Source organism: Syngnathoides biaculeatus, chromosome 12, assembly GCF_019802595.1.
Source record: "Syngnathoides biaculeatus isolate LvHL_M chromosome 12, ASM1980259v1, whole genome shotgun sequence".
Taxonomy (NCBI): Eukaryota; Metazoa; Chordata; class Actinopteri; order Syngnathiformes; family Syngnathidae; genus Syngnathoides; species Syngnathoides biaculeatus.
The window spans coordinates 13,343,001-13,365,465 of record NC_084651.1 but is presented as its reverse complement, the minus strand read 5'-3'; the positions used below and the strand labels follow the sequence as shown (position 1 = coordinate 13,365,465).

Sequence of the window (22,465 nt, the reverse complement as noted above, 5' to 3'; positions counted from 1 at the left end):
CGTTTCATTTTACATTCTGTTTATTTATGTACAATACTACAGAGTGCTATTTATTTTCTCATTAAAAAATATTTTTGGGGTGGGGTGCAGGAACGGATTCTCATTTTTATTCCTTTCAGTGGGGAAGGTGATTTGTTGTTATGTTACAATTGTGATTACAGAACGACGTATCTGAAGACACACATGTAATAATTTGAATGATAAAAATACAATATATTGTACTGTATCTACTAGCACTATGAATACTAGAGCTACAACATGTTATGGTACAGGTCGAGGGATGTATTATATGAAGTAATGAGAAACTTCTACTAATACTAGAATTTTAATTTGGCAGTTATGCAAAGAGGAATAGGTACTGTATTTGATACTAATCATACAATGTGAAATATGGCCTTGAAAGATATGGTTTGCTTACATAATTGACATATGCAAATATGTAAAACATCTATCTTTGCACCCTAGAGTGTGACTCATATGTACTTAGTGCTAATTAGGCAGGAAGATAAGTGTGGGTGTGTGTGTTTGTAACAATTACAGTACATGTAATATTATAAACACAAACTGAGAGCTAATTTCTCCACTGTGGGATCCACGAGCTCTCAATCACAGGACACAAATAGCTACACTCCTTGCCATATCACAAACCTCTGGGTGGTCGTCATGGTAACCCCGCTTTTGGAGGGTTTTTCAAACAAAATATCTTTGATCAACATCAGCGGCGGCAAGACGGAGTATAAAAATAAGGAGTGTGTTTGACGAAGGGATAGCGAAAACCCAGCAGGGCACTTAAACACTCGGAGGAAGGCCCGAGGGAATAGACGGTGGAATCTGTGGGTCCCTTCTGACTTTTTTTTTTTTTTTTTTGTCACGCTGTGTTCACGCACCTGTCTCAACGCAGACCTTCTTAGCGTTGGCAGGGAATGGGATGTTTTATTCATCACTTAGTGAAGTGATGCGCACACACAAATGTCAGTGAAATCCAACCAAGCATGCAGCGTGCAGGAGGAGCTCCACTCTCTCTCTGTCTCTCTCTCCGCCGCCCTCGCTCACTTGGATTCATCTGATGTTTTTCTCCGAGGTGTACACCGCGAATCGCTACACATGACTGCACCTCCACAGAGAAATCGAAGAAAATGCAACCACTGTTAAATAGTTCCAGTAGGAACTGTGCTGGAAAACACTGATGGCACACTTGGTTTTTTTTCTTTTTTCTTTTTGGTAATTGGGAGATATTACAATAGTCACTGTCGTTGCCATGGCAACAAGACATCTTCTGCTATGGTCGTTTGAACTTCAGCTGGCAGGCAAACACACCTCTCGTGTGCTGTTAGCCCTTGGGTTGATGCTGAGATGTCTGTTTCGAGTTGTGTCCATTTTCTTTGCTGCTTATCCTCACGAGGGTCACGGGACTGCTGTAGCCTATCCCAGGTGCCAACAGGCGAGAGGCGGGCGGGGTACACCCTGGACTGGTTGCCAGCCAATCACAGGGTACTCGGAGGCAGACACAAGGACAATTTAGACCGTCCAACTAATGTTGCATGTTTTTGGGATGTGGGAGGAAACCGGAGTACCTGGAGAAAACCCACGCAGGCACGGGGAGAACATGCAAACTCCACACAGACGGGGCCGGGATCGAACCCGGGACCTCAGAACTGTGAGGGCAACGCTTTCCAGCTGCCTCACCATGCCGCCCATGAAAATGCAGTCAATATAAAACAGCAAGATAAATCACTTCAAAACTTTTTCTGGCATAATATGATCTACATCTTACCTGTACAAATTAGTTGGAAAAAAAATCAATGGGGAGGGGGGGTGTACATGGGATTGCACAAGTGTGCACACCCTCTCATAACCAGGGATCTGAATTCAGAATTAACCGATCACATTCAAAGTAATTCATGTTAAATTGGTGTGTACTTGCCACCAAGTGCATCTGATCAACTCCAAATAGATTTCATAAGTTGTAGTAGGCTTTTCCCGACTATTTTCTGTCACAAATCATAGACTGCAGAGATTCTTCAAAGCAGCAGAGATCTCATTGTGTAATTTGTGTCAAGGTATGAGTGAGGAAAAGTGGACAAAATAATTTCCTAGTTATTAGCTCTACCGTGGAACACAGTGAAGGCTGTCATCATTAAGTGGGGAAAATATGGCACAATTACATTACCAAGAACTGCACATTTCTCTAAAAATGGATGAAAAGATGAAAAATAAGATTGGTCAGGTAAGCGGCAAAATATGGACAGCTACATTGAAGGTGTTGCAGAAAATTCTGGCAAGTAGTGGCTGTTTCGTACAAGACAACAATGTCTTGTCTTGTCTTGGTAACATCGCTAGGCTTTGGGGTATATAGGCGGGTGTGCACTTTTGTGCAACCACATCATAGCAGTTCATTTTATTCAAGTGAGTTGTATAAATGAGTCATTTTAATGGTAGTAAACAATTTGAAATGGTCTATCTTTTTACATCACAAAACCCTGGTATTTGGTGGTTCTTTTAAGGTGGACAGGCTCCATCTCCTCTGCAACCTTAATGAGGAGGAGCACTCTAGAAAATTGACAGATGGACAAAAATACACAGTGCGATTTTAACAGTGTGCCTACCAACTCTCATGTAAGGCTTTTAAAATTAAAATAGCATATAGTATGTGTGGGTGTTAAGATATTAAATATTGATTGTTTTGCCAGAATTGTTATCCATCCATCCATCCATCCATCCATCCATCCATTTTCTTTGCAGCTTATCCTCAGGAGGGTTGCAAAAGGAGTGCTGGACCCTCTCCCAGCTGTCAACAGGCAAGAGGCAGGATACACACTGAACTGGTTTCCAGCCAATTGCAGGGCACATCGAGACAAACAGCCGCACTCACAATCACACCGAGGGGAAATTTAGAGTGTCCAATTAGTGTTGGATGTTTTTGGGATGTGGGAGGAAACCGGAGCACCCCAAGAAAACCCACGTAGGCACGGGGAGAACATGCAAACTCCACGCAGGCGGGTCCAGGATTGAACCCGAGACCTCAGAACTGTGAAGCCAATGCATTACCAGCGGATCCACCGTGCCGCCCAGAATTATGTATTTTAATAATGAAAAATTACTTTATGGAAGTGAATTGCCAAAGAACGGGAAAAAAATTGGTATGAAGAGGTGGGCAGAAATTTATTGATTCAGTTTCAAATCTTCCTCAGTTTAAACAGTACTCACTTTAAAAGGAGGCAATTCATGGCATCACTGCTGTATTTAATGTCTTATTGAAAGAAGGCATTATTGTCTTTTCTTAATCACCTGTGGAAACAAAACAAATGTTTCCAGTTAAAAAAAAAAAAAAAAAAATCAATGGGTTCATTCAAGACTTCAAAGCAGTAAATAATGTGGAGCATGCCCCAGACCCAAAGGTTTCAAAATCACAACCATCTGGAGCAAATCCTCTCAAATGTGACTAAGTTTTCTGTGATCGATCTTTCAAACGCAATCTTTTCTGTGCTGGTGCACGCAGTAAGTCAATATTGGTCAGCTTTCTCCTAAAATCCCTTCAGATCCAACTTTGCATACATGAAGAAACACAAAGCCAAACATTCTTTCTTCAGCAGATGCTGCAGAATCTGCAGAACTCTAAGTTTGCATTGGTTAAGCACGATAATGGACTCACAGATTGGTAAAAATTCAATTGTGTGAGTGGGGAAATCATTTTTGATCAATTAAACCAAATGGTGCAAAATGGAGTGCACCACTTGGCTGCACCCAGCAGAAGCGCCATTGATTCATTAAATTGTTTTGCGGTATCAAGAAGTACACGATGTCAGTTGTGTGAAGTTGAGTGACATTCACGCAACGATAGTTACGCCAGGAATCACTGATAAAAACACTGGCAACAAAACAGGCACTAGAAAGATTAAGTGGTTCTCTTATCCTACGCAAAAAGTAAAAAACTGTAAAACATTAATCCCACGTAAGCAGGCACAGTTAGAGAGTTACTCGAACTCTTGCACACATAAAAACTAGTTGTATATTCATTTAATTAAAAATAAAGCACAATCACTTAACATCACCTTTATATAACAAACATGAAAACTGATGTTAATGAAAACACAGACAGTATAAAATATAAAAACTTCCTGATGTTGTAAACATTGGGTAGTTCAGTCAAAAGACACTTAGATTAACACTTGTATTGCAAAAAAAAAAAAAAAAAAGCTTAAATGCCTACAGACTATTGCATAGTTGTTTTTGTAAACCCTGACAAAGTGAACATTTACTTGCTGACATCAGTCGGTGCAGTGATGTCTCATGCATGGGCATTGAAGCTTCTGCTCTGCAGCTGTGACTAAACAGTCACAAATATATCATTACAATACACAAATAAATTAGTACATAAATGAAATCAGAGCACCCGCTGAACAGGAAATGTCCAGAAGAAGCTTCTTTGGTAGTAGCAGAAACTGCATTTCAAAAGTTACGAAAAAATGGCTTTACTAAAAAATAAACCCAGGTGGCTCATTCACAGGAAAGGGGAGTGGGATAGAGTGGAATATGTACCGCAGTGGTTATAATATATAAGGCAAACTTGTGCACTCCATCCAGGATGGGTTCAGTGCATCCACTTATTACCCCCCCACCCAACCCCCACCAACAAACAAAACAAACAACAACCCACAATTGGTTACAAAACCGTGTGCAAAAAAAAACAAACAACAAAACAAAACTCATTTGGTTGGAGAGGAATTTTAAACAGACAAATATCTTTGGGCTTCCTTGGATGATAATGTTTCATCCGCTTTGCAGTTCGTATGCAAGCAACCATACTCGCGTCTTCATCTTAAACGAGCGCTAGAACATACACAAAAATTATAAACTGGGTGGTGGTGGTGGTGGGGGGTTTAAAGGGAAAGCATTACAGTCTACCCGACGAGCGTCTTCATGAAGGCAGGTTTATTGAAAGGCCAGTGGTACTGATTGGGGACAGGTCCGTTCACATTGCACTCGAAGAAGGAGAACATGGGGAACCAGATGCGCGCTCTGCGGCTCTGCTGGTAGGCACGGGTGTTGGCCAAGGTGTGGTAATAGAGGAAGAGGCGCGTGGTGATGTAGAAGGCGATGAAGACATCAATGGAGTAGTGCTCATGCGCAGCCAGGATGAAGAAGATCCCGAAGAGGTTCAGCACCCACGAGATGGTGTGAATCAAATTCCACGTTCTTGGAGTGTCTACCAAAAGGTGACAAGTCACAGGTATTACTACAAAGAATTGACCATTTGAACTTAAGAACGTCATCGTGAAGCAAATCCACTTACTTTCATCTGCATAACTCAGCGAAAGGCAATATCATATATGCTAAAACTAATTTAACTCTGAACACATCCATGAGTCAAACTTTTAGCACTGTGCCTTCAGTCATTCTCACATCCCAAACACCATCAGGCTGAATGTAAACATGTCCTTTTTGCACCAAATGTGTTATTTCACCACTAAGAATAGAGTCCCCATGGCTATTACTGAAATATACCAATCTAAGTAAACTAAATTGTCAATTATCAATAAAATGCTAAATTGCACTAAAAATGTCGCTCTGAGTCTTAATGGAAATTTCATAAACGCTAGTAAAAACTCTGGAAATGTAAATACAAAGGATAAGAATAACAAATTCAGAGGCATGCGGGCCCATCTCCACATTCATTAAGGGAGTAGAATGTTTCCACAAGTGGGTGGCTGGCCTTTAATTTCCAATTACCTTACCCTCTTTAAAAATTCAAATGGTTGGTTATTAAAGATTAATGTCTTGAGGAAAGATGGTTTCCAGATGGACTGGCACAAGGACGTCAGATAATCACATGAAAGTGTGTTTCTATTGGATTAGAAAAATGCAATACCTACTGTAGCTTTAATTTTTTTTTTTTTTTTAAATCATACAGTATAACCTTCATTCTTCAAACAGACGCAGTGCCTCATATACGAAGGACCCTTTTTTTTTTTTCACGATTAATCTATTCCAGAAAGCCATACGAAAACCGAATCAAACGAACAGCAAAGCACTATTTCCCAGAGGGAATAATGTCCATCCAATTAATATGTTCCACAATCTGCAATCTAGACACCCACAATTATTAATCCCAAAAGATTTTCTAGAGAATAAATGCAGTTTTACACACAGAAAATTGTGAGGAATATAAATGACTAAATAAGTGTATAAATAAACATTCAACACATTAACCTGCTACATAAGACACAATGTGACCAAATAGTAGTGTGGTTAAAATGTTCTTTTGTTAGTATGCGATACGCTAATCATGCCTTGCACTATGAAATACGCCTTGCTATCTGATGAACCAGTTTAACACAACTTGCAAAATGCTTATCTATTCTAAGAAATGAAGGGCTGAGTCACACATTCTTTTGAACCAAAAACTGAGTGGGTGTATGAAACCAGGACAAAATTCTGACTTAATTGGAACTGCAGTTGCATCATCCAGTAGAGATCAAACAAAGGTCAAACATGAACAGACTTAAAATGGCATTGATGTCCATTAATGTAAAGCTTTTATCTTGAAATTGGTTTTCTAAGCACGTTGGGTAAGATACAATTAACACTCTTTGTGGCGGCTCATGATTTCAAACTTTCAGCTGGACCAACCGCAACAAAAAAATGCCAATTAAGACAAGCCGGCATGGTGGATGGAATGAAATTTAATTACCACATTTTCTCACTATAAGGCGCACCTAAAAGCCTTTAATTTTCTCAAAAGCCGACTGTGCGCCTTATAATCCGGTGCACCTTATATATGGATCAATATTGAGCCTTTAGTGAAGCTCCATCTAATGGGTGCCTAACCTAACCCTAACCTCTACTGTAGCGTCTATTCGACGTGCCTTATATATGAAAACAAGTTTTAAAATAGGCCATTCATTGAAGGTGGGCCTTATAATGCGGAAAATACGGTATTTAAAACAAAACAAGCTGGTGGCGGGTTAACACATCTGCCTCACAGCTCTGAGAAGATGGGTTCAAATCAAGCCTCGCCTGTGTAGAGTTAGCATGTTCTCCCCATGCCTGTGTGGGTTTTCTCAGGGTACCTCGGTTTCCTCACACATCCCAAAAACATGCACGGCAGGTTCACTGAAAACTCAAAATCAGCTGTAGATGTGAATGTGAGCGCGAATGGTTGTTGTCTATGCGCCCTATTATTGGCCGGCGACCAGTCCAGGGTGTACCCTTCCTCTCGCCCTGAGTCAGCGAACCTAGTGAGGATAAGCAGTATACAAAATGAATGAATGACTTGAATGAGTGACCAAAAGTAAGTGATTACACTTCACATTGTTATTTGCGACCATGATTTAAGATTAAATTGTCCCAATCTGCCTTTTTTTTCTGACCATAAATTGTGATGTACAGGTAAACTTGCTGAAACTTGATTACAAAAATGCGGCTCCACTACAGGCACACACAAAACACAAGCCTCCCCCAATAGAAATCAAAAGTCTCTGGCCACTATTTGCAAAAATAAGGCAATTCCCCGAAAAGTGTTTCACTCACATTCTGTCACAAAAAAGTTGAGCAAGGTGATGACAACAGTGTGACCGCTGAACATGTAGTCGCCGCATGTTTGGACACCGGTAAGAGTCATCCCAAATCCGACCCAGATTGTCAGTGCCCTCTGTATCTTTTCTATCGTATTGCTGTATGTCTGACGGGGGAAAAAAAAGAGAACCCGGTTAGTGGCAGTCATTGGATGACTCACAGCTGGAGTAGTAGCTCCTCAGCATCAACTCACAAGGGCTCAATTCAGAGTTGATAGAACGTGCGGGGAAGCTTCTCACCTTACTGGCACACTTGAGATGCTGGTCAGGCACGGAGAGCGAGGTGACGAACATGGTGCAGCAGCGGAGCAAAAACACAGTTCCCATCAGAGAACACAACCGTCTAATGAGAATGGATCTAAATGGAACACGGAGGATGAAACTGTTATTGTGATTAGCACCAGCACTGCCAAGCTCAAGGGTGTGATAACCAACTGATTGTTGACAGAGTACAATTGCACGGCAAGTAATTGTGCCTGGAAGCAACTGAGGCAAAAAGAAAATGGACTACACTGGTGAAACCAAGAGGTATGCTGTTGATTCAGTCTGAATTAGTTTCTCTCAAAATGATGAACCTCAGCCCAGTTCACATAGTCAGTAAAAGCCAACATTTTCCCATTTTTATTTACCCATGTTACTTATCTGTATTAAATGCACTAACACAAAATGGTGGGAATAAAGTTGAACAAGCATGCACAAACATGATCCCACTATATTACTGATTTGTAAGACACTGTTTTGTCTATGGATGGATGGAAGTGATGCAGAAATCAACAAAATATTTTACCAACCAGTGAGCCTATCAATCGAGTAATCTGATAATTTTTTTTCTTTTTTTGGCATTTTTAAACACAATCACGTGGATATGAGGTGCAGGTATTACTTTTGTCATCTTCGGGTCATTATACTCCTGTACTGCTGTAATATCTGTGACTGTGAGTGTGTATGGATTTAAAAGGCAGACCCTGGCCTGGTGAGTGATGTGCGTGTCAGTGAACAAGTCTGAAGTTAGCTGTTGAGTTACTCATGTAGGAATGGGTTTATCACTCTATTCAATAATGCAATTGATAGTTCACCTGCAGCCGTGTCCATCCTTGCAGGGGCTTTAAAATACTAATTAACAATGGTAAAAAATCAAATTAGTCAACATTGATGCTACCTTGTGTCAGTAATTGTAGATGTAGATCTTTTATCTTCCTTGTCGAGTTTAAAATGATCACAACCTTTAGACATTTTCGGTCTTTTATGGACTCTTTCGGCCTAGCTTGTCCCCATAAGGCCAACTTTTTTTATTTAAGTTGTATGCGTACAACTGCAGTAACATTAGTCCATGTGGAAAAAAAAAACACGATTGCTGCAAGGCTCTGAGACAGAGAGTTTGCTTCTACCTTCTTTTGTAATAATAGAAACAATAAGAAACAAACTAGTGATAGCTTGTCAGTGGAGATATCGCTGTGTGACATTGGTCATCTAAAGTATAGCACACCATGTAAGAGCAATAAGCACACGGCATTTTTTTCTCTCTTACATGTTAAAAATCTGTCAAGCTTGTTAAACTCAGTATGCATGCATACTGCTTTATGTACAGGTGAATTCTGCAATTCTAGGGAAAGGGTGTGAAGTTTGACACTCGCTTCTTCCACCCTGAGGAAATGTGGCCGTCCAATAAGAATTTGTGACATTAAAGCATATGCGAGCAGCGCGTGTAGAATAGAGGCAATATCTCGCTTGGCTAGGTTCTGCGTAAAAGGGTCAGGAAGATAAACGCTTCTTTATGGCTTTGTTATGCCCACTTTCTGGCTTCTATTCAGGAAAGAGGCTTTTGTTGGGGCACAAGTAGAAGAACAGATTTCATTTCCAAATCTTGTTAAGGATTATATCGTGTCTTTTTGCTGTTGAGTCTCCAAAGAAGCATTCTCCCAACATCCTGGGAGTCTCAGTGTAATCGTAAAGTGTTGTGTCATTCCCCATGAGACAGAAAGAAGCCCACTAGCAAATAGACAAAACTACAGAGGCAAACTATATTGATCTTTTGTAAGAGCAATACATTTCATTTAAAAAAAAAATCTTTGAATTAAGGTGATCACTGTAATATGGTCAGACAAAATAAAGAATAAAAAATGTTAAGTCACTTTTGTGAAATTTAGTTGTTACGTCATTTGACTTTTGCAGTTTGAGTCACAACAGAAGTGTTGCTACTGACCGAGAAGTAAAATTGTTACGCCCCTGTCATCCTTTGCCATGTGAGTTGTGTAATTGAGCAAACTATGTTTGTTATTTGGTTGTGTTTTAAAGACAATATTTTACTTTGCTCTGGGAGTTAACGCACTATCAGCAGGCAGGGATCCACATCTTCTGCATTTCCTCAATGAAGGTAATTCATCTACTGCCTTAAGATTTGCAAGTTTTGAGACAACAACATTAAGACTATTTCTTTTTTTTTTTTGCTCTGACTTACGAGCTCAAACTAGACATATGAATGCTCGATGGTGGCAGTGAACTCAAACACACTTCACAAACAGCAGCAGTTTAGTCGATAATGAACAATTTTTCCTCAAAGAGTATTCATGCTGTTTAATGACACTCCCAGTTAAATTTTACTGTCAAACTATACATAAAATTTAGCAAATTACTTGTTGAAGATTTAAACCAACTCGGCCTTAAGAAAGGGGTCATCATATGATGGCCGGAGCGATGTTTTACCTGTGTTTATGAAGCAGCAGGATCACTATGAGCATGTAGCAAAGGATGAGGCCACAGGCTTCAGCCATTGCAAAAGCCCAAGGGATTCTGGGAAAACTGTCAGAGGTTAAAATACAACCATGTCAGCATGCAGATTAGATATGGGGACAAGGTGCAGATGAACTATAGCGATCAACCTATATGTTGTTTATCAGGAATCATGCAGTGCTGATACCTGTCCAAGAAGATGTCGGGAAGCGGTGGATAGGTCCCCATGTCTGGTACTCGCTCGTGTACAATGACCATAACAAAGGAAGTAAAGCCAAACACTAAAAACACATAAATGACACTAATGATGGTCTTCCACACCTCCGGGTCCAGTCTTCCGGCCAGGTCCCCCCGACAGGTCCCGTTGGAGTGTGTGTGACACTGAGTTCCTCCATATCTGTATTCAGATCGAGTGCCATTCCTCAATCGTAGCTCAGTGCCATCCCCGGAACATTCCCCTCTATTGCAGCGCCTGTCGCCTCCGTCGCAGCTCCATCCAGTCGCCACGCAGGGCCTCTGCGGTAGGCTCTCCCTAGGCTGGAGACCCAGCTCCTCCAGCTGGGCTTGGTTCTGTCTCTGAAGCTGGCGGAGGGCTATTGCCAGCCTCTTGATGTCTCCCAGCACCTTGAGGCTCAGAGGTGGCCCGTGCAGGTCAGCCTCAGTCAGAGCCAGAAGACTGGGTCCATCTAGGCGGTGGTCAGCACACAGCAGATCCACGTAGTCATCGAATCCTTGGCGCTGCAGCCACTGGGCCACCTGTTTGCAGCTCCAAGCGCTCACACTGCTCTCTGATGCCATGCCACTATAAACAGACACACAAAGTCATAGTGACTAAGTAGCAAAATGACACCTAATGATACAGAGGACTCCATGATTAAAGAGATCCCTTGAAAGGGACCATCCAAAGCATGTAGGCCACACTAACTGATCGAAGCATCCTGACCTTCTAGCATTGTCAACATTTGACCGAAAAAACTAGTTCATCAAATACCTTAACTGAGCAGCACTGACATTCAATTTTTCCCCCTCACCTATTCCTAAACTTATGTCAGGGCCACTGTACAATCCTTGTATGCAAATGAGTACAATTAAAATTGGAAATAAAAAGGCTGCTGTCAAATACATTTTCGGGTGAAAGACTATCAGAATGGTAATAACTGCCCACTATTCCCGCTCCAGGACTACTAGAGAATATGAGCTAACCTTATCTTGTGTGTGATTACTTTACACACCTGGACAATGTCGATGTTCTTCCATAAACACATTCAATAAAGTGTTTTAAGTGCCATTAGTTTCAGACAAAACTATATTAATTGTATGAAATATGGTTGTCAGTGGATGAATATTCACATCTTAATTTTAACGTTGTACAGCAATATAAGAGGCGCTATGATCGCGGTGTTTCACGTGTTGATTAGGTGCTTGTGTACTTAATGATGCTGCACTACATAAATGACATAAATACTCAGGTCACATGTTCCCTTCCTCCTATTGACATGCACAGAGATTAAATAAACTGTTCTTGCCCTTTAACCTGCAGATAAGATGACCAAAACGCAGCATGTTGAGCTCCCACCATTCAACTCAAAGGTCAACAAAACTCAAATAACAAACAGATGAATTATAAATGTAGTGCACGCAATAAGACCACACGGGTGCCAGTATTCCCTGTAATGAATCATTACGTGTTTATTTATTTTTTGTGGATACATTTTACTGGGACAGCTGCCCTCTGGGAGGGGCTGCCTTAAGTGTCAAGTCAGCATGTTTTGGTTGTTGAGTCACACACCGACACACGTCGTGATTCGAGACACTTGCACAATATGGGCCTTTCACCCTGTAAAGTAACACAGCCGAATACGGCAAATGTTGGAATTCAGAAGAACAAACTACACCCTCAGAGCTATAAAAAAAACAAATATACAAAAAAATGGACTCTCGTAAACGGACAGCAAGGAAGGACCCAATTACTTTGTTAATATATTAAACTTTTTTTAAAAAATTAAACGTCCAAAGAAACAAACAAAAAAATATATAGGTGAAATCAACAGTGTGGAAGTCTAAAAAGTAAATGTACGTTTTCTTACCAAAGAACCAGTGTCGGCGCTTCCGTCAGAGAGAGGAGGAGGAGGAGGAGGTAAGGCGTGCTCCTCTCGCATTGCAAGAGTGTTCCACATCCGCAGCCAACATTGTGCCTTCTACTTTCACAACCAGGCAACGGCAAACAGGAACTAGCGGTAACCAAACGACAGCGCACAAGACGAGCCAAGGAGCGTCACTCGAAGGTCGCATGTCGAGGGTACTGCCACCTACTGGCCAATCTAGGAATAGGTTATCCATATTTCCGAACGATGCGTCTCGAGCTTCAAATAAATAATAAAAAATATATATTATGAATATTGTAGCGTCATATTTGTATTTATACATTGTATATTATTTCTAATATTAATAATATTACTAATGTGTTCATTTCATTAATTCATTTATTCATTTATTTATACAGGGCACTCGAAGACTGTGGGTGTTAGTGAGGAAGATGCACGGGAGGCTTAGATGGAAAAATATGACACGCTGTTGCAACGCCTTATCGGGACAAGCCAAAAGGAAAAGAAGAAGAAGATTAATAATATTATTAATGTGTTCAATTAAATAATTCATTTATTTATTTATATAGGGCACTCGTTTGAAACTTAATGAACAGTGTCGCCATTAAAGTGACAAAAAACAATCCTGTGAAAAATCTTTCCTGTGCCAAAGATCCCCAGCTGTCCTCGGCAGTCAAGGGGCATCCAAGAGCAGACAGGACAACGCAGCATGTGAGTTTTAGGTTTTAAAAAAAACTTGCTTTAGCTTTATCATGAGCAGTGTGTTTGCAGTGAAATGTGACACTGAAGACTCCAGGAAGGATAATGTGGGTGAAGACGACACAGAGGGCGAGCAGTCACTAACAGAGGTCTCTCTCGAGGAGCTGGTGGAGGTTTTACATGCGGCTCCTCGCTCCTGTCGCCATGGAGATGAAGTCTGGCCCAACCTGTACCTGGGTGACATGTGAGTAGGCAACTAGTTTTTCCGTTATCGGCTGCAGTTCGGGGCCAGTTTGAGAGGTTTTTTGGCTGTCACATTGCTTCAACGCATAGTAAATTTTATGCAGGACTGTACTGTGTATGGCAAGATTCTTGAAACGGGATCCGCTTAGGACCAGTCATGCATTGGAAGATCTGTTTCTACCATCAGTGATGAGAACACCAAACTCCAAGAGTTTTACAAGCCCCACCCTTTCCAACTTCAGGTTGTTGAGCTTCTGCTTGAAATCTTTGAACGCTCTGAAGTCGGTCGGCTTTAGAGCTTTATCCTTCTCCGCAGTAGCTGCTGAATTGAGATTTTGCGGATACTTAGCTCAAATCAGGCTCATGGTAGACTTTACTTTCCCTGGCTTTGTGCAAATACCTCCTCTAAGAGTTCAGTGTTTTCATCAGTGGTGGTAGCAGCTGGATTTCTGCTCAGTGGTTTGTCAAGAACAAATTCTCTTTCTTGCTATTACAGCATAGATTGCACTCCACATTAGAGCAGCCCCCCCAAAAGCCACAAAGCTTTTGAAACAGGTACTGAAGTGCAGTCGCAGAAAGAAAAGCACCCTTCCCTGGTAAGGAATGATGTGCTTAGAAAATTGCAAAACTTAAACTGTCAAATGCTAATGGCCTCACATCTGTCAGACTGACTGTCCAAACAAAATTGCTAAAAGGAAGTGTCTTGTGACTTTTGGGACCCACTGTGTATCAAGTATTATATCGTGCATATATTTTTTTGTTTGGAGGGTCATGTCACATGATAGGTTCGGACTGTGGACGCTGGGAATCACTTATGTGCTGAACGCATCGCATGGCAAACTGTGCTGCAAAGGCAGTAACGACTTCTACGGAACCACGGTGAAATACTACGGTGTGCCAGCCAATGACCTCCCGACATTTGAACTTTCACCTTTCTTCAGCCCGGCTGCTGCCTTCATTGACCAGGCTCTGACGTCTGGAGGTATGGTGTGATGCTGCTGCTGTAAAAGCCTTGCAAGATGCTGAATAACCACCAATAAATGATGATGATGGTACCCAGGAAGAGTACTGGTGCACTGTGCTGTGGGTGTGAGTCGCTCAGCCACATTGGTCCTTGCCTACCTGATGATTCACCATCACCTCAGTCTCCTGTCTGCAATTCAGTGTGTGCAGCAGAAGCGCTGGATCTTCCCAAACAGAGGTTTCCTGCGGCAGCTTTTGCGTCTCGAACGGACCCTGCAGAGCAAAGGAGAGACGTTACCAAAATAGAAGTTCGTAGACTACTGCTTTACCGTCTCAAGCAATTCATTTGTATGCAAAATTAATCAGTAAATGTAATGCCCTCATCCAAGTTTACATTACATACAATCTAATAATGTTATCACAACAAATTTAAAAAAAAGATCTAAACATGTTAAATGTGCTTTTCAATGCAAAATCATCAACAATGCACCAAACACTACACTATGTTAAATTGATGACACTTGAAAAGTGTGACAGTTTATTTAATAGGTGCATGAATTACGACTCCCAGCTAGGTGAAGAAACGTTTGTATGAATGTATTCAGAATGAAACGAAAAGATATATTAAAAAGTTACAAAATAAAATGAAAATTTAAAAGTATATAAAATTTGGCTAATTATTTCATAGACCGGCGCAGTGAGGCGGATTGGCACCTGGGAGGACACCATGAGAGTTTCCAGCCAACTTCATTCGCAGCCAATCAAAGTGGCTTCTCTCATTCCCTTTAAAACTCCTTCACTGCCATTGACAGCTGAATTTTAAAGGCAATAACAGTCTTAATGGTGACACCTCTATGCATAATATGAAGAATTGTAATTTCAGCGATCTGTGCGTGAGTGAAGCATCTTCACTGCTTTTGGCCAGTTTGACAACACATAAACGAACAAATCTGTCTGCTTGGGTCCCGATCAAATTCCCCAAATGACACACTAGATAAGCGGTCTATTTTGCACCAAGTTTTAGATGTGGTCTGAACAGGCGGAGGTCTCAAGACCAGTGATTTCCAACTTTTATAGAGCCAAGACACATATTTTACAATTGAAAAATACCACGGGACACCAACAAAAGTAAATGCTACCAAAAATGGATCGATTAATTACTGTATTTACTTCCTGCCATCTAATAGAAGAGGATTATTTTTTTGTTCTCTCTGTCATTGTGCCTCACCGGCATAAATAGATGAATAAAGATGCATTATTTCTTGGAATAAATGTTTTTTTAGCAATTACATAAAATTAGATAACTTCCCACAGCACACCTGAAGAGCGCTCACGGCACACTAATGTACCCCGGCACACTGTTTGGGAATCACGAGTCACAAAAATCTGAATCATTTATGCCTTGTCAAAGATGTACTGACTCCAAAAATAGAGTATTAAACATTATTGGTTTTTGGAATATGTATAGTCACTTCAGAATCAGTTAAATAGTTTACAGCATTTTATTATTATTGGGAAAATCACCAACAATATAGCAACACATAACCCATATTGGGCCCCGTGGTCTGTCATGATGTCGTATCGATTCCAGAATAGCTACCTAGTTGAGCTCATTTTGGTCAACATATTGTTTTGTTTTGATATCCGGAAAGCAGTAAGCAGGAAGTTGCACTGCTGGAGTGACCTCAGCATCGTCGTCTTTGCCTTTTGGCAATCATGCAATGTCAAATAATAACATGGAGTCAAAGTGTGAGCAGTCAGCTAATTTTGGAGGCCGGCGACGTGCAAGCAGCTGCTTGCGTCCTTCAGTGAGCAGCAAACAGCCTCTGGCAGTGACGAGACACCAGACTCCTGGTCTGTCTGTCTGTCTGTCTCTATCACAGACACACACGGTGTTGTGCTCCTTGTGCCAGTGAGGAGAAAATGTCAGGGCGTAAGGAGCAACAGGACCTGGTGCTCATTAAACAACTGGAGCTCATTCTGGATTCCTGCACACTGGAGCTCACTGCAGTTGATGAAGTCTGGCCAAACCTCTACATAGGAAACATGTGAGTGATGCCTCAGTAATAGTGCAAGGATGGCAGCTTAGGCTCTTGGAGTCATTCAAACAAAACTCTGACACTTTTGTAGCATTCTGACATATTTTGCTGTTTTTTTTTTTAATCCTTCTACACTGATAATACCAAAAAAAAAATCACTCTATTTGTTCAAACTGATAGAAATCGGGTCCATGCTCAAATCCATATAGCAGGAGACACGGATGCATTTTTGCAATAATATTCACAGCTACAGTATTACCTATCAAATGGAATTTAAAGGAAAACAAAAATGATTATTATGGAGGAATCCATAAAATTGATAGCTTCCTAGAACATAAACATTGAAAGAAAGAAGACTATGGAGCAGGACACAAGGAGACAGAGAACATTCGCATGCACAATCTCACCTAGGGGGAATTTAGAGCGTCCAATTAATATGGCAGGTTTTTGGGATATGGGGGGAAACCAGAGTGCCCGGAGAAAACCCATGCAGGTACAGGGAGAACATGGAAACTGCACACAGGCAGGGCTGGGATTGAACCCTGGACCTCAGAACTGTGAGGCCAACACTTTCCATCTATGCCACCGTGCCACCCTCTTTGTCAATAATTTTGTTAGATAAATCGAACTGTCACAATCTGCTATTTACGTAACGAAACAAAGCCAATCTGTCAGCCCATCACGTTCTACGAGCCACAATGATGCACTGTATTTAAAATTTAGTTGAAGATCCAATCTATCAGAGAGTCCAACAACCATACATGCAAAATGCGACAACACAACCGAGTGAAAGTTCAGCTTTATCACGTCTGACTGTTCCTGTCCCCCTGGCTGTTGGGGATCATGCTCCAAGGTCAGCAAAGTCCAAGATTTCCTGTTTCTGCTCTCTGTGAATGACGCATTAGAACAACAATGAAATCTGAGCATTTCCGAACCTGTTGTCTGTGGATTATGGTACATTGCATCACTGTGGCCGAAGACAACTTCACTATCTTTGAAGGCTGCCCCTCTCACCTGTGATGTGAATGGCTCCGTATCCTGGCTCTGAATTGATCGTCGTCACAATTGATCTTAAAATGATAATCAAAATCCTTTCCAACTTTTCCAGTGGTTCTTTATTTCACACTTAGGTGCTTCACCACACTCATCTCGTGTCATAAACACAATAAAATCACCTCGGGGCACCACTCTTGCTTTTATTAGCAGTGACTAGAGGAATACTGGTTATCGTCTCAATAATTTAGGTGCGCTACATATGAAAGTTTGCCAACTCAACAGACCATAGCCTGTTGTACGATCTCAAACAGAACCTCACAGACACAAATATTTGTGACAAAAAGGAGTTTACTTTACAGAAGTACAGCTGAGACAAGACAACATTTGTCTGCAGATGGGCATGAATGGATGAGATGAGTGTTGATCTCAGAATTGCTTGCCTGAATGACCCATGGCATATCGGCTAATGACATGAGTTCTCCTGACATAATACAAAACAGGCTTGTTGTTTTGGTCTTTTAAGCGGGTGACTGAGTCAGATCAGATTGTTACCATGGTGATTATTCTCTTGGAGTGCTGCTCGGGAGACCAGACCTCGTGCTGGAGTGGCTCACAATAATACTAAACATACTTTCTAGGAAAAACGCCTCAATACGCCTAATACGCTTCAGTTTTTTTTTTTACATTGTCTTCTTCTTCTTCTCCTTTCGGCTTGTCCCGTTATGGGTCGCCACAGCGTGTCATCTCAGATGAACGCATATTTATTTGGCACAGTTTTTACGCCGGATGCCGTACCTGACGCAACCTCTCTGGATTTTAGCCTGGGAGAGAAGCTTATAGCACCTGGTATTCCCAAGCGGTCTCCCATCCAAGTACTAACTAGGGCCAAACCCGCTTAGGTTCCGAAATCTGACGAGTTTATGCACATGTTATGTTTGAATTTGGAATAAATCCCCTTGGTCAAACCAGCAAAATATAACAAAGCACTTGTATTGCGTTTAATCACATAAAATACAACACAAAACAATAACAAAATAGAAGTATAAAGACAACCATATATTTTTGAAATTGCTGATGAAGTGCGGTGGTATGTCATGCAAAAAGGGCTTATCTTTTTTTTGCAGAACCTTTTTTTTTCAATTCATTAAACTGTCTTACATCTGTTTTTGTATGTTTTATTCCATTTTTTTAAAGAGCTGTAGCACAGAATAAAAATACATTATCCAAAATGGGCATCACACACGTCCTGAATGCAGCTCACTCCAAGCAGGGAAGCATCGGGGACCAATGTTTCTATGGCAACAGTTGTGTTTACTGTGGCATACCAGCAGAAGATTCGGACCACTTTGACCTCAGCCGGTACTTCAAACATGCAGCTGACTTCATCCATAAAGGCCTTAAGTACAACCAAGGTAATAACGTGTCAGTCACCCTCCGCGTTTTAATCTTGTCTTTGACTTTCTTGCTGGGACTTTTCAGGGAAAGTTCTGGTGCATTGCATTATGGGAGTGAGTCGCTCAGCCTCCTTGGCACTGGCCTACCTCATGCTGCGTCAACGCCTCAATCTTCAGGATGCTCTTAGACACATTGTGCAGAAGCGGGCCATTTACCCCAATCGGAACTTCCTCATGCTCCTTCACAAGCTGAGTGAACAGTTGGTATTCAAAAGGAGGCTGTGCCCCCTCCTCTGAAACAACACTACCTTTTTATTTACTTCCTTTCTGCTACAACCTTTCTATAAATATCTTTTCTCCGTACTGAAAACACATTTGAGTGTGAAGGATGCTGCTGGCCTTTCAAGGGCCTCATTTCTTCATCTTTGTAATGTACTAAAATGTCAACAATTTTATATTTACAGTTCTGATTTCTGATGTGGCGGAATTGGGGGTGGGGGTCGTGTCCTTTTTTATTATTGCCAAAGTGGTCCTGTGTGTAGGGGCAAAAAGTTACGTTCAGCAGCACTCTGGAATGCATTGTATTAGTCTATGTATTACAAATGCACAGTTTATTTTTTCCCAGCTGCATATATTAACTGTTACCGTAAAAAAATATTATTATTATGATTATTATTATTATTTTCATTATTTTGAAACAGATTATTCTACATCACTGATCAATCCAATTATAATAAAAATACACAAAGTGAATTCATCAAAACCTAAAACTTGGTCATTTATCTAAAAAAAAGTTATCTCACTCAATGTCTGTCTTTTATTTCTACTTATTTAAATTTTTTATTATTACAGTTGGAAAATGTATAAACCATTATGATACAAAAAAGAACAAAATCTATGAATAATGATCCAAAAGAATCTGAACATTTAATATCATTTAACATTCCAATAAGTAGCTTTTAAATATATTATTACTTGTTTAATCAATTCAGTATTTTATTATTATTGTTTACTGTATGTGTAAATATTCCTATGCACTATGGTATTTCAATAATATATACAGTATCATTGCAAGTATGATAAATAATTTTTTAATATTAATTTTTAAATTCCAAAATTGAATCCATTTGACAAATTAGATTTTATTTTTAGTAGTGCCAACCCCTTTACATATTTTTCTCAACAGACCAAAGTCACATTAATCAACAGAAATTAATTTCAAACAGTATTTTCCAACAGGTGTTATTTAAGAATAAAGATAAAGCTTACAGTACTGATAAATGTCAGTTTTTCTCCAAGGACAGGAGACGCAATATTCTCCACAGAGACCTGTTACGTAACAACAATGTGCACTTGCAGAACTAAATAAGTGAGCCAGGAAATGTTAAAGTTCAGTGGAAAATGCCACATCGTTTTACCGTTAGGGAGAACCTGCGGCGTGTTGTCTCAGTGGATTAAACAGGTTCCCTTGAATCCTTGAAGTTTTTTGTTTTTTTCCCACGAGTGCAGCGCTATAAAAGGAAACCGTTGACACTCAGTGTGTGAGAGTGTTTAAATGTGAGCATGACGAAGAATGAGGGGCCATCAGGGACACATTTCAGAATGACCTAAAACACTCTCAATTGACTGAAATGCTCATACTCACACCCACCTAAATGCCCGTACATCATACTAGGGTGATCTCATATGATACACAGGAATGCTTTCACATATGCAGGAATCAGAATTAGAATCATCTTTATTTGTAAAGTGTGTCAAACACAAGGAATTTGCCCCCAGTAGTTGGAGGCGTGCTAGTATGAATGAAGTCAATTGAAAGAATATTTTCGAGACGTAAGACATAAAAAACAGTCACTGAGCAATAAAAGGTTACTAGTTACATGATAATGGGAGCATATTATTATTATTTGACAATTGTGCAGAATGATCTAGCAGTTAGATTAGATAAATAGAACAATAGTAATGAGGATTCTGCAAAGGGCACAGAGACTTCAAGAAATTGATGCTGAAAAGTTCTCACACACTACCGGAATGCTCACATACACATTTAAAACCACGCGGTCACATACACATGCCCTCATGCAAAACTGAAATGCTCTCATATAATGCACTGAAATTTTCACATCATAGACTCGCATGCTCTCATGCATGCTGAAATGCTCAAATAATATTTTGAAATTGTCTAATATAATGAAACGTTCTCGGACTGTCAAATATCCAAAAGTGCTCTCGTGCAAAATTCTGAAATGTTCTCGCATTTTCAAATTAAATAATACAAATCACTGAAACACTCTCACAATAGAAATGATAACACACACAAAACACTATAAGACACACAATGGAAATCCTTCAATACACAGCTTCTACACTCCGATGCCCACTGAGATGCTCTCTCTCACACATCACACTGAAATTGTCAATTATAAAGCAGAAATAGCACACAGACAGTTCAGTGTAGTCTTATTTTGTAATGGATGTGGGTGCACTAGACTGGAATGTCTCTGAGGGATCCCCCGTATGCACATCCAACTGTGACAGAGTCGCAGGAGCTGCTGGTGAGAGATAGACGACCCACCGAGCATGTCAATCAAGCGTAGCCCATCTTTTAAATTGGTACGTTCAGCAGGGACTTACCTGACATCTTATTACCACGACTACCACGTCAGATTTACAGAAGCCATCAACATAACATCACGCAAATGTACATCATGTGGAGCAGTTCAGAATAACCATTTACCATGACAGCCAATAAGAGGATGGAAATATATTGTAAATCACATAAATAACAATTGTTGAATGTTATTCACCATGAACCAGCTCGTTATTTTGAAAACATGCCTCTTTATGTTTCTGGGTACCAGTTTAAACAAAAAGACCGAAAAAAACAATCACTCATGTTAACTGATATCTGTGCTCTAAGACAATTTTTGGACAAATAAACATTTTGTTTTCCTGCTGTACTTCTGGTGTTTATACCAAGGAGGAAAAAAAAAAAACAGGTGAGGCATTACATAATTTATAGCAAGATGGAAAGTCACAAACCAAAACAAGTGAAAATGATGCCTTATTTCCACAAATAGGTCTCAATATGCAGTCATGTGACTTCACACACACCAGTCTGGATATTTGTGAGATTCTTACGATGACAGTGATGTAACACCCTTGCCTTTAAATGTTTCTCATACGGAATAACAGCCATGCCTTTTTCTATGTTCATGAGCATGTCGAGGTTTTAAACAGGCAAAAGTGTGCATGCCACAATGGTGTGGTGTCATGGATGGCGGCGGCCTAAAAATATCGTGTGGAACAGAGAGAGCGGCGAGCACATGTCCTCATGCCGACTCTGGACAAACGCATACAAACACGGAGGAGACCTTTTCTCTCAAGTGCTGCTAGGAGAAAACTCACAACTTTACTACAACTATATAAACTATATGAGAGGTATGTGATGTTCTTTTTTGTCTCCTTATATTCGCCTTCACATACATTTAAAGCTGATGATTGAATATGTAGGTATTTTAAAAGGATTACTGTGAAATGTGTTTGGACTTTGGAATTGTTTCCTAAAGGTTTTAGATATTTTTAGAATAACATGACCATTTGGAATAATGGAAGATATTAAGTTACAATTACCGTAAAAACAGAAATGTCAACGTAATCAGGTGTAGCATTTTGTAATACAGTAGCTAATTTCTATTCTAAAATATATTATGGGATGGGAG

At 40.3% G+C, this 22,465-nt stretch overlaps 3 protein-coding genes across 7 annotated transcripts; 2 read left to right on the top strand and 1 right to left on the bottom strand.

Moving 5' to 3' along the window:
- Positions 1 to 4,001: 4,001 nt before the first annotated feature.
- LOC133510014 (sphingomyelin synthase-related protein 1-like) lies at positions 4,002 to 12,542 on the bottom strand. 2 transcript variants are annotated; one of them, XM_061837660.1, is made up of 6 exons: positions 12,392 to 12,540; positions 10,492 to 11,106; positions 10,278 to 10,373; positions 7,815 to 7,932; positions 7,531 to 7,681; positions 4,002 to 5,206 (listed from the first exon to the last, which is right to left on the bottom strand). In XM_061837660.1, the coding sequence occupies exons 2-6, from the start codon at positions 11,100 to 11,102 to the stop codon at positions 4,902 to 4,904; spliced, it is 1,281 nt and encodes a 426-aa protein (XP_061693644.1). In that variant the 5' UTR covers positions 11,103 to 11,106; positions 12,392 to 12,540; the 3' UTR covers positions 4,002 to 4,901. The 2 variants fall into 2 exon arrangements, with proteins under 2 accessions (XP_061693644.1, XP_061693645.1); XM_061837661.1 differs by having other exon boundaries at positions 4,973 to 5,206; positions 7,769 to 7,932; positions 12,392 to 12,542.
- On the top strand, positions 12,517 to 15,073 carry si:ch211-223p8.8 (dual specificity protein phosphatase 13A family protein). Of its 4 annotated transcripts, none has more exons than XM_061837663.1 (6): positions 12,517 to 12,603; positions 12,808 to 13,120; positions 13,273 to 13,352; positions 14,119 to 14,333; positions 14,412 to 14,622; positions 15,003 to 15,073. In XM_061837663.1, exons 2-5 carry the CDS (start codon positions 12,998 to 13,000, stop codon positions 14,618 to 14,620), a joined length of 627 nt encoding a protein of 208 aa, XP_061693647.1. In that variant the 5' UTR covers positions 12,517 to 12,603; positions 12,808 to 12,997; the 3' UTR covers positions 14,621 to 14,622; positions 15,003 to 15,073. The 4 variants fall into 4 exon arrangements, with proteins under 4 accessions (XP_061693647.1, XP_061693649.1, XP_061693646.1 ...); XM_061837665.1 differs by lacking the exon at positions 15,003 to 15,073 and having other exon boundaries at positions 14,412 to 14,440; positions 14,516 to 14,878; XM_061837662.1 differs by lacking the exon at positions 15,003 to 15,073 and having other exon boundaries at positions 14,412 to 14,878.
- Positions 15,074 to 16,237: 1,164 nt separating this feature from the next.
- On the top strand, positions 16,238 to 19,040 carry zgc:153981 (dual specificity protein phosphatase family protein). The gene is made up of 3 exons (XM_061837705.1): positions 16,238 to 16,362; positions 18,544 to 18,761; positions 18,829 to 19,040. Exons 1-3 carry the CDS (start codon positions 16,238 to 16,240, stop codon positions 19,038 to 19,040), a joined length of 555 nt encoding a protein of 184 aa, XP_061693689.1.
- Positions 19,041 to 22,465: the final 3,425 nt, after the last annotated feature.

Excerpts from the sequence above, each read along its gene's own strand:
- LOC133510014 (XM_061837660.1), bottom strand. The coding sequence starts at position 11,102 with ATGGCATCAGAGAGCAGTGTGAGCGCTTGGAGCTGCAAACAGGTGGCC. Across the intron at positions 10,374-10,491 it reads CCCGACATCTTCTTGGACAG|TTTTCCCAGAATCCCTTGGG; the intron begins GTATCAGCACTG and ends AACCTCTGACAG. Across the intron at positions 7,682-7,814 it reads ATCTCAAGTGTGCCAGTAAG|ACATACAGCAATACGATAGA; the intron begins GTGAGAAGCTTC and ends TTCCCCCGTCAG.
- si:ch211-223p8.8 (XM_061837663.1), top strand. The coding sequence starts at position 12,998 with ATGAACAGTGTCGCCATTAAAGTGACAAAAAACAATCCTGTGAAAAAT. Across the intron at positions 13,353-14,118 it reads AACCTGTACCTGGGTGACAT|GGTCATGTCACATGATAGGT; the intron begins GTGAGTAGGCAA and ends TTTTGTTTGGAG. Across the intron at positions 14,334-14,411 it reads CCAGGCTCTGACGTCTGGAG|GAAGAGTACTGGTGCACTGT; the intron begins GTATGGTGTGAT and ends GATGGTACCCAG.
- zgc:153981 (XM_061837705.1), top strand. The coding sequence starts at position 16,238 with ATGTCAGGGCGTAAGGAGCAACAGGACCTGGTGCTCATTAAACAACTG. Across the intron at positions 16,363-18,543 it reads AACCTCTACATAGGAAACAT|AGCTGTAGCACAGAATAAAA; the intron begins GTGAGTGATGCC and ends ATTTTTTTAAAG. Across the intron at positions 18,762-18,828 it reads AGGCCTTAAGTACAACCAAG|GGAAAGTTCTGGTGCATTGC; the intron begins GTAATAACGTGT and ends GGGACTTTTCAG.